Below are 11560 nucleotides of genomic sequence, written 5' to 3'. Positions count from 1 at the left end.
TGGAATCATGTGTTTCTCTCCACCAGCTCCTGTCATGTCCCAGGATTCACTTGGATTAGACCAACCTGGTTCACATGGTTGCCTCTGAATTGTGGCATTAAGGAAAGTCTCAGGTCACACGGACCACCCCTAAAATGGGGGAGAGGTGCATGACAGAACTGGTAACAGAGAAGGTAGACGAGAAGCCGAGTAGATTAAAAAATAGCCCATGTCTCAATAAAATGATCAAAGCATATTAAGAACACAAAGAAACAGGTGCATAAATCTTTATGACTTCCAAGTCATGGAAGGCTTCATAGTAGAGGGTAAACATGAATTGACTCTTAGGGAAAAAAAAAAGCGCAGAAATTGCTGGTCAGGCAAGAGAAGGGGTGAGAATGGGAGGGAGGGGATGCTAGTGGCAAGAAGGGCCTATGAGGTCACAAAAGAGAATGACCGAGGCATCCATATTTTGTTCCAGGCAAAAAGCTTGACTAAAAGCCAGGCTCTGCAGCTCTAGTGCCTGGTTGGAACCCAGTCTCAATTCTGAAACTTACTAGCTGTGTAATCTTGGCTGGTTACTTAACCTTAGGTTATTTTGTAACTTGTGTAATGTGGAACTTAACCAGGACAGCGCTTGTGCCTCAGGTTCCCCGTCTGTAAAATGGGAAAAGTAATCATACCTACCTCTCAGGGTCGTTGTCAGGATTAATAGAAATATGTAAAACAGTAAAGGTCATCTATGATAAGCCCACAGCTAACATCCTACTCAATGGTGAAAAGCTGGAAGCTTTTCATTTAAGATCAGGAATGAGACAAGGATGACCATTCTAACCACTTTATCAGTGGTTAGTATCAGAATTAAAATCTTTGAAACCTCTGTACTATCCAAGGCAAGCTACAAATTCAATGCAATCCCCATCAAAATTCCAATTGTATTTTTCATAGAAACAGAACAAACTATTCTAAAATTTGCATGGAACCACAAAAGACTCCACGTTAGCCAAAGCAATCTTCAGAGAGACAAACAAAACTGGGGGCATCATGCTCCCTGACTTCAAACTACATTACAAAGTATAGTAATCAAAATAGTATGGCACTGGCACAAAAACAGACACATAGATCAACGGAACAGAATGAAGACCTAGAAGTGAGCCCAAGTATATATGGTCAATTAATTTGTGGCAAAAGGAGCCAAGAATGTACAATGAGGAATGGACAGTCTCTTCAATAAATGGTATTGGGAAAACTGAACAGCCATATGCAAAAGAAGGAAACTGGACCACCATCTTATACCATATACAAAAATAAACTCAAAATGGATTAGACTTAAATGTAGAACCTGAAACCATGAACTCCTAGAAGAAAGCATAGGCGGTTAGCTCCTTGACTTCAGTCCTGGTGATGATTTTTTTTTTTCAACGTTTATTTATTTTTGGGACAGAGAGAGACAGAGCCTGAACGGGGGAGGGGCAGAGAGAGGGAGACACAGAATCAGAAACAGGCTCCAGGCTCTGAGCCATCAGCCCAGAGCCTGACGCGGGGCTCGAACTCACGGACCGCGAGATCGTGACCTGGCTGAAGTCGGACGCTTAACTGACTGCGCCACCCAGGCGCCCCAGATTTTTTTAAATTGGACACCAAAAGCAAAGACAACAAAAGCAAAAATAAACAAGTAGGACTATACCAAACAAAAAAGCTCCTGCACAGCAAAGGTAACCATCACCAAGATGAAAAGGCAACCTGCCAGATGGGAGAAAATATTTGCAAATCATGTATCTGATAAGAGGTTAATATCCAAAATATATAAAGAATGTATTCAACTCAAGAGCAAAATAAAAAAAAAAACTGACTAAAAAAATGGGCAAAGGATCTGAAAATACGTTTTTCCAAGGAAGACATCCTGATGGCCAGCAGACACATGAAAAGACGCTTACCATCACTAATCATCAGAGAAATGCAAATCAAAATCAAAATCAAATGCAAATCAAAACCACAATGAGATGTTACCTTACACCTGTTAGAATGGCTATTATCAAAAAGACAAGACATAACAAGTGTTGGTGAGGATGTGAAGAAGAGGGAAACCTTGTGCACCGTTGGTGGGAATATAAATATGATGCAGCCATTATGGAACTCAGTCTAGAGGATCCTCAAAAAACTAAAGATAGAACTACCATATAGTCATTCTCTTTTCCTCCCTGGCTGCTTGAAGCTCAGCCACCATCAAGAAGGACACAGTACCTATCTGGGCCAGGAAGTTCATGACCAACCAACTACTTCAGAGGAAACAACTGCTCATTGATGTTCTTCACCCTGGAAAGGCAACAGTACTTAAGACAGAAATTCAGGGAAAACTAGCCAGAATGGACAAGACCACACCAGATGCCATCTTTGTATTTGGATTCAGAACCCATTTTGGTGGTGGCGAGACAACTGGGTTTGGCATGATTTATGGTTCCTTGGATGATGCACAGAAAAATGAACCCAGGCATAGACTTGCAAGACATGGCCTGTGTGAGAAGAAAAAGACCTCCAGAAAACAGGGAAAGGACCATAAGAACAGAATGAAGAAGTCAGGGTAACTGCAGAAGCCAATGTTGGTATGGGCAACAAGTGAGCCGGAGATTGGAAAACAGAAGGAATAAAGGTTCTGCAGTGACTTTATCTGTGGTGATGGTGCAGATTTTTCATGAGAGGATTAATCAGCTAAGAACTTAAAAATATATATGGGGCGCCTGGGTGGCTCAGTCAGTTAAGCACCTGACTTTGGCTCAAGTCATGATCTCATGGTTCAGATAGTAAGTTTGAGCCCCACATCAGGCTCTGTGCTGACAGCTCAGAGCCTGGAGCCTGCTTTGAATTCTGTGCCTCCTTCTGTCTCTGCCCCTCCCCTGCTCTCTCTCTCTCTCAAAAATAAATAAACATTAAAAAAAAAAAAGAAAGAACTTAAAAAAAATAGAACTACCATATGATCCAGCAATTCCACTCTGGGTATTTATCTGAAGAAAATGAAAACACTACCTTGAAAAGATATATGTACCCCCATGTGCATTACAGCATTATTTATAATAGCCAGGATATGAAAACAACCCAAATGTCCATCAGTGGAAGAATGAAAAAGAAAATATGGTGTGTATGTCTGTGTGTGTGTGTATATGTATACATACAGTTATACACACATATATACACATATACCTACACTCACACACACACACACACACACACACACACACACACACATGGTTCAGCCATAAAAACAATCCTGCCATTTGCAACAACAGGAATGGAACTTGAGGGCATTATGATGAAAAATAAGTCAGGAAGAGAAAGATAAGTATATACCTACATACCATATGATCTCACTTATATATAGAATTAAAAACAAAACCAACCTGAGAGTTACAGAGAACAGATTGGTGGTTGCCAGAGGTTGGAGGCAGGAGGAGTGGACAGAATACATGAAGAGGGTCAAAAGGTACAAACTTCCAGTCATAAATAAATAAGTCACGGAAATATAATGTGCAGCATGGTGACTGCAGTTAATAATACTCTTGCATATTTTAAAGTTGCTAAAAGAGTACATCTTAAAAGTTCTCATCACAAGAAAATAAAATCTGTAGGTATGGTGACAGATATTAACTAGACTTATTGTGGTGATCACTTTGCAATACACACAAATATCAAATCTTTATGCTGTATGCCTCAAATTGTAAAAAAGAAGTTTAAAAATTATGTTAATATGTCTAAAGCACTTAGAATAGGGCCTGACATAGAGAAAATGCTAACATAAATTACTAAATAAAACAAAATGTGTTTATTGATGAATGCCGTGCCATATCTAATTTAAAATGATGGCCTACAATTCAGTGCAACTACAGATTTGGTTAAGAAAAGATCATAACAAAAGAACAACAAAACTTTACCTTTCTCATGATCATTTATACAGATAACATTAAACATCATATATAGTCCTACTCCTTCTCACACATAGATCGCCCTCTATCCAGTCATACTGTTGGCAAGATATTATCCAATAGTTCCACTTTTTATAGGAAATGTAGTTTCTCTTTCCGGCTTTTGTTTCCTAAGGTCTAATATTGCAGACTTATTTTAGCAAAATGTTGCTCAATTTAGCCCACCCAGACTCGTGAGACAACCTGACCGAAACAACCAGGAAGGGAGAAATGGAACAGGATGTACACACAACCCACTACCTTGTGATCATTTTGTAAATGTCAGATTCTGAAATCGGGTCAATGGTCTTGTTATTCTCAGTCTCTGGATGACATTTTCTTAGTTAATTAATTAACGTGTACATGTTAAGGACTTTGGCCAGATATTCTCATTGTATTTCCTTCTTTGGAAATCCTCCAACCTCCACCCTTAAGAAACAATGACTTTTGAAATGGTCTAAGCAAAAGGAAATCTATCTCATTTGCAATGTTTCATGCAGTGGGGTGAAGAAAGGAAGTTAGAAAAAGGCCTGCGGTGAGATCAGGCTACAGTGCTGTGCTCAAAAAGGATGTGCTCTGGGGTCACACTCCCTGGTTGGAACCCACGGTCTGCTTTTTCCAAGCTAGTGACTTGAGCAAATTACTTATTTATCAGACCCTTGGTTTCTTCCTTCGTAAAATGGGGATGATAATAAAGCCTACCTCGTGGCAGTAGCCAGCTCCAACAAGGCTCCCAATGTCCTCTACCTCCTGGTATTCATGTCTTTGTGTAGTTCCCTCCTATGGTATCAGGGTTGGTCTTGTGTGACCAATCAAATATGGCAGAGGTGATGGTACGTCACTTTTCAAGGCTCAGTGATGCTAGTTTAACCTGGAAAGGTAAGTTTCCAGTGGCTGTGATTTCTTCCAGTTCTAGGGGACAGAAAACCTCAATGAATCCCTGCCCTGATCACTAGGCCAGGGTGGAATGCACAGCCCCAGTGCACATAGGCATCACAAGTAAAATGTGATGGATTTGTCCTTTGGAAATACATCTGGGGGTTCAAGAAGTGTGAGCTATTTTTCTGAATTTGCATTTGGTATCTGACTATGCTCTTAACCATTAACGTCTTAGGAATTACTGTCCCTTTCAATTACCCATCCAAACTTTACACATTCACTCAGGAGAGGTTTCCAAAGCAGGATAGACAATGCATGCAGCAATCATTTGGGTACAGGCAGGAAATACTAAACCTCTAATTTTATTTATGAAAGCGGTCTGCTTCACAGATACGACTTGTGAGATGTATCATAAACAACTGTGTTTTGTTCTTCTACTGTCCCTTTAACTTTTCTCAGTGGGCTGGCATTATTTCTGTTGCCCCTGGCCAAACCCCTATGCAGGTTCATGACTTTTCTGGAGGCTCAGGTAATTGGAAGTGCTATGCTTAGGTTTCACAGATTGCAGCCTCAATGCAGAAGTTACCGTGTAAGTATAAGTAAGCAAACGAAAATGGCAGAACTTATGCTTCTATTCCAAGATAAGGTAGGTTACCTCGATTTAACAAACAAAATGAAACGATGATCAAATCAAATCTGACAGGAAGGTAGCTCTATACGATGCAAAGCAAAATTATGAAGATGATTATTTAAAATTAAGGATTTATATTCACTATCATTGACCATGACCCTTCCTCTCAATGTATTTTGTGCCATGAGATATTCATTAGTTACATTAGCACATGTAAAGAATTTATAAACAAGCAAAAAAACCCACATTTTTTGAGGGTGTGCACCCCAAATTTTTATTGATATTGGTTAGCAATTTAAAAAAATGAGACCTCTGCTTTATGTTTCCATGCATGCCTCACTGCTTCCAGAAAGATGCCCACAGACCTCTCCACTGAACTCCTACAGCATTTGTGGACTGGTCCACCTGAATACTCTTTAATTATTCAGTCACCCACTCTGTTCTCTAGCGGTTTCATTTTATGGTCTTCATTTGCCCAATAAGGTAATGAACTTCCCAAGGACAAGCCAATATCCATGCTGCTTGCTACCCATGAAAGGTGTCTGGTAATATCTCAGAGTTGTATTTAAGCCTGCCTTGAGTACAGTTCCTTTTGGCCTAGAGTTGGGGAATTATAGGGCTTTCCTGCTCCAAGTGAACAATGGGTGAAGAGTGGGTAGAAGGAGGAAAAGGAAACATTTTTTTTAAATTCCAAAGAATCTGGAAGATTTGCTCTGTGTGATTCCTTAAAGAGCAGAAATAAAAGCCAAAGCTATCACAAAATATCACTTAATTTCTAATTTTATGTTATTCTAGTTCAATGATTCCTCTCGGAAATAAAGAGGAAGCATTTGAGGACTGTGAAATTCCAGGAATCCAAGCTCTCTTTGACAAGCAATAATCTCAGCTTCCACTGTTCTTTCCTTCCCCCCCCCCCACCCCTCCTTCCTTTGTCCCATCCTCCTTCTTGGATTCCTTTCCCATCTACTGAGGACCCACCTACCACATTGTACTGAGCTGGGTGCTCTGAGAGAGTAAGGTATCCCCAGGGAAAGCTTGCCACCTTAACTGCTTTGGGAACAGAGAGAGGTTGAAAGAAACAAATGTGAACTGACTGGAAGGGCAAGAATATGTACAGTTGACTCTCCTTACTTGCTGTGGTTGTGCTCTATATAAAGTTGCAGTGAGCACTGAATTAGTGAAACCTGAACCACTGCTCCCAGGGGAAACACAGTGGGGTTCTGTGAACTTTTGGTGGCATTTTTCAATCAATACATAACTTGTTTTAATTTTTTTTAAATGTTTATTTTTGAGAGAGAGAGGGAGGGGGGGAGAGTGCAAGTAGGGGAGGGGCAGAGAGAGAGGGAGACACAGAATCTGAAGCAGGCTCCAGGCTCTGAGCTGTCAGCACAGAGCCCGACACGGGGCTCAAACCCATGAACCATGGGATCATGACCTGAGCTGAAGTTGGACGCCTAACTGACTGAGCTACCCAGGAGCGCCTTAATACATAACCTTGTTTTATGTGTGCTTTTGTCCAAAGACACCTTATTTAATACAGGGTTGATTCATTAATATCAAACTCATAGCCCCCAGCAATGTGAGTCATGCCTGAACGAAGCTTCTCTAACACATGTATGTTCTCCATGGGGCACATCATAGCCTTCCTGTGCTTCGGAAAACAAGACAGCACTTCAGCATGTGCTTGGAGGATATTTAGAACAGTGAAATAAACCCCCCCCCCAAAAGCACAAAAATGTGAAAAACATGACACTAAACACCACGAAAAGGACAACTTGTTTACAGTGTAAGCTGTAGGCAGAAACAAGAAGGCTCAGCTTTGCCTTGTTCAGCTTCAGCTGAGAATGTGAGCCTCAGGCAACTCAATTTTTTCACTGTTCTGCATGTGTCCACAAAGGACCATGAAAGGGCTTCAAGTATTGATTTGGGGTAACAACTAAATTTTAGTGAGTGGATGAACTCACAAATATGAAATCTGCAAATAATGAGGGTTAACCCTGTGTGTTGTGTGTGTGTGTGTGTGTGTGTGTGTGTGTGTATAAAGTTCCTATTCAGAAAACTTCAGGACCAACAAGGGAAGGACAATACATTGAGAAGATATTTCTGGAGAAGGGAGCCAGCAAACAGGGGAGAGAGGAGTGAGCAGGGAATCAGTCCAGCACCTTGGCCTAGGGGAGAACAGTGGGGTGCACCCCTGGGAAAGAGTAGAGTCTGTCTGGAGAAGGGTCTGTGTTGGATGCCCGGAGGAGGCAGCACTTGGAAGGGAAGTGGAAAGCAGGGTGGGAGGTGAGGGGACGTGCATGGCTCAGCTGGAGAAGTACTAAGGCACACACCTGCCGGAGAACGTGAGAAGTCAACTATATGAGCCTCTTACTTGGGTTTGCTCAATTCCAAATACAAAGCACAAGAGGCCTTTTATAAGAAATGACAAAATACTAGTTAGTTCTTCAAACACAAATTTGTAAAGGAGAAGAATGTTTAGAAGGAAAGACTTTTAGGTAGGTCTTTGCTGCAAACGTATTTTACAAGCAAATAGCAATCACCCCTGCTCTGCAGGCAAACGAGAAACTGGGCTCAACGCCAACCAACCTGAGACAGAAATACTGTTTTTGAAATCAGTAATGACACTTGTCAAACCCCACACATGCTTTAAGCCATCAGAACAAAAGGTGTAAGTACCTACTTTGATGAAATACCACTGGCTACTTAGCAGGAAAAATGTAAGTAGAGCCGGAATCTCTGAGTCAGAAAAAACCCCAGTGCGGCTGAATCTTGCAATCAGGTGCACCTAGAAAAGAAACAGTAGGGACTGAGAAGAAAATAAAGTATGATTTAGATCAGCATTTGGGAAGAATTTTTTTTAAGTTTATTTATTTATTTTTGAGAGGGGGAGAGAGCGAGCAAGAGCACACACTGGGGAGAGGCAGAGAGAGAGGGAGAGACAATCCCAAGCAGGCTCTGTGCTATCAGTGCAGAGCCCCGTGCAGGGCTTGAACTCATGTGAGGCTTGAACTCATGCGGGGCTTGGACCCAAGAACCATGAGATCATGACCAGAGCTGAAACCAAGAGCCAGCTTAACTGACTAAGCCACCCAGGCGTCCCTGTGAAGAAAATTTTTTTCTTGTAACTTGAAAACAGCCTCCCTTCCTGCTTGATCCACCTTTCCCTATTCCAGCTGGGAGCTTGTTGGGTTTGAGTCCATAATGAGAGAGCCTGGGTTGCTGCAATGAATGAGTTTTGGCTTATTGCAGAGGTTCCAAAGGAATGGGACCTGGCATGGGTCAAAGCAGCACATCCAAACCTGGCTGCAATATGTCCACCAAAAGACATGTTCTGGAATGTGCTATAGCAGCACCATTCACAGTAATGCAGAACTGAAAATTATCCTAATGTCCATCCACACTAGGACAGATAAATATATCGTGGTCTACCCACACATGTAACACTACACAGCAATGAGGACACATAACCCAGAACTATACATAACAATATGGAAGAATCTTACAAATATAAGAGCTAAAGAATCCAGGCATGAGAGTACCTACTGTACATTTCTTTTTAAGTAAAGGAAATATAAATAACAAAACAGGTAGAAATAATATGTTGTTAGCAATCAAGCAGTGATTACCTCCAAGGAGCGAGGCTTACAGAGAATAGGAGAGAATTTGAGGGGGCCATCTAGTGGGGTGGTGGTGATGCTCTGTATCTAATCTGGGTACTGATTGCACTGGTGTGTGTTCAGTTTATAAAGCTCAGTGAGCTATGCACTTATGATATGTGCACTTTTATGAGTAGATACTATGGTTCAATGAAAATGTTTGTAAAGGGTTTACCATTTACAAGAGGACAGTAAGTGCATTTTCTGTTGCAAGCAAACATATTGCCTGGTGACATCAGAGGACAAGAAAGAGTTCAAGAAGCAGCTTTTTCTTTGCTTCAAAGCCAACAAAGAGTAAAGCACTGAATAAAAGTATCCCTGGAACCTCATATGAAAGCCTCATTCATTTGTACATTTATTCATCCATCCAACAAACATGGTCAGAGATGGAAAATATACCATCTGGAAATTCAGGACACTCCATCGAGTGGGGAAAAAGGACAAATAAACTGATATTTATGCTGTATTGGGGATGACATTAGAGTATTAGAGGAGTACCGATTTGAGGATCCAGGGCCAGGACTCCAAGAGAAGGAGTCCTGATATGTTTGATAACTCTTGAACTGAATTTCCTCCAATCCCAAAAGTATCCTTTGAGTCTCTAAGGCTCAATCCCTGGGATTGAGGCTCAATCCCTGAGTCTCTGATCCCTGGGAGTATCTTATTAAGATGCAGATTCTGAGCCAGCAAGCCAGGGCCAGGGCCTGAGGCCTGAGATCTGTATTTCTGGTGAGGCTTTTAAGAGACACTGATACTACTGGTCTTGGAACCCTACTTGATGTGGGGGAAACAGAGAAGGTCATGTGACCAGCAGTCCCAGCACAGCTTGACAATCTATCCTGTTCTGGCCAGTCCCTCCTGTGGGCACAGAGAAGCAAATGGCAAATCTGTGTGAGAGGCTCTCCAGAGCCAGCCAGGGATAGGGAGAGAGGAGGTGGAGGTAGAAGGAGTCAGGGCAGGTGGAGAGGGTCGCTTATGCTATTTTACTAACTGGGAAGAACTTTGTCTTTTTTTTCAACGTTTATTTATTTTTGGGACAGAGAGAGACAGAGCATGAACGGGGGAGGGGCAGAGAGAGAGGGAGACACAGAATCGGAAACAGGCTCCAGGCTCTGAGCCGTCAGCCCAGAGCCTGACGCAGGGCTCGAACTCCCAGACCGCGAGATCGTGACCTGGCTGAAGTCGGACGCTCAACCTGACGCAGGGCTCGAACTCCCAGACCGCGAGATCGTGACCTGGCTGAAGTCGGACGCTCAACCGACTGCGCCACCCAGGCGCCCCGGAAGAACTTTGTCTTGTGCTCCCTTCATTTCTGGCCTCCCCAGCTGCCCTCACCTTTTCTTGGCATGACCAGACTAGAGATGTAAATATTAAGTATAAAATTCTTGAACACACAAAAACAGATTTCATAGAAAAATGCAGAAATGGGTCAGGGCTGCCTCAACCATTTTGTGAACTAAACATGAAAAAAAAAGTAGCTAAAATAATTTCTTCCACTTTCTCACCCATTGGAAGGAGAACAGGAAGGGCATCACGTACACTTCTGTTCTGTCAGGAAAAGAGATTCTGCTAGACTCCTGTCCAGATTAGAGGGACGGGAGAGAGCTCCTGGGAGAGAACTCTTTCTAGGAGCCCTGGGGACTGGGTGGAGGTCAAGTCTTAAGGAAGAGCTCCAGAGAGCTGAGATCTTTCTTGCACAAGCTACTCTGAGCTTGGCTGAAGTTTGGCGTGTGAAGGTGACCCTGAAGAGCTCGACATGATGGAAATAGGAAGTCATGTGTTAATACACCTATTGCGATTTCCCAAATTTCCTAAATGTAAATATATTTCAAAAACAGGTGATCATCACTAATGTTGGGAACTCTCTTTAGAGGTCTCTTTTGGCACTATCTGCTGATTTCCCATGTCTTGGTTGCTTCTCATTTTCCAGGTCTTCCTAAAAACTCTTGCTAACAAAATAAGGAAAAACACATATTAACATGACCAAAATGGACAAAATAAAAACCAATAAAAATAATAGCAGCAAACATGTAACAAATGATCACTATGCCAAGTACAATGCTTAGCACTTCACATGCATTATTTCATTTCATCCTTCCAACAACCCCATGAGGCACAGGTATCTCAATTTTCCCGAAAGGATTGAGGATTCTAGGGATTAAGTAATTTTTCCAGGTGAGCAGTAGAGCTAAAATACTCCCTGTTCAAATGGCTCTGTAAATATATTTACTACTTCTTTTAATAAAATTTTACATTTAGGGGCCCCCAGGTGGCTCAGTCGGTGGAGCGTCCGACTTCGGCTCAGGTCATGATCTCACTGTTTGTGAGTTCGAACCCCACATTGGGCTCTGTGCTGACAGCCTGGAGCCTGCTTCCGATTCTGTGTCTCCCTCTCTCCGCTCATGCTCTGTCTCTCAAAGATGAATAAATGTTAAAAAAAATTTAAAAAAAAAATA

General features: G+C 42.0%; 1 protein-coding gene across 1 annotated transcript; it reads left to right on the top strand.

Moving 5' to 3' along the window:
- Positions 1-2243: 2243 nt before the first annotated feature.
- Positions 2244-2564, top strand: LOC115518513 (40S ribosomal protein S24-like). Its single transcript, XM_032593756.1, has one exon. The coding sequence runs from the start codon at positions 2244-2246 to the stop codon at positions 2562-2564; it is 321 nt and encodes a 106-aa protein (XP_032449647.1).
- Positions 2565-11560: the final 8996 nt, after the last annotated feature.

This window comes from Lynx canadensis, chromosome B4, assembly GCF_007474595.2.
Source record: "Lynx canadensis isolate LIC74 chromosome B4, mLynCan4.pri.v2, whole genome shotgun sequence".
NCBI classification, from domain to species: domain Eukaryota; kingdom Metazoa; phylum Chordata; class Mammalia; order Carnivora; family Felidae; genus Lynx; species Lynx canadensis.
Note: the sequence above shows the minus strand (reverse complement) of the source record. Positions and strands in the feature narration are given on the sequence as shown.

What these genes read in the sequence shown, in the direction of transcription:
- LOC115518513 (XM_032593756.1), top strand. Translation starts at nt 2,244, where the DNA reads ATGACCAACCAACTACTTCAGAGGAAACAACTGCTCATTGATGTTCTT.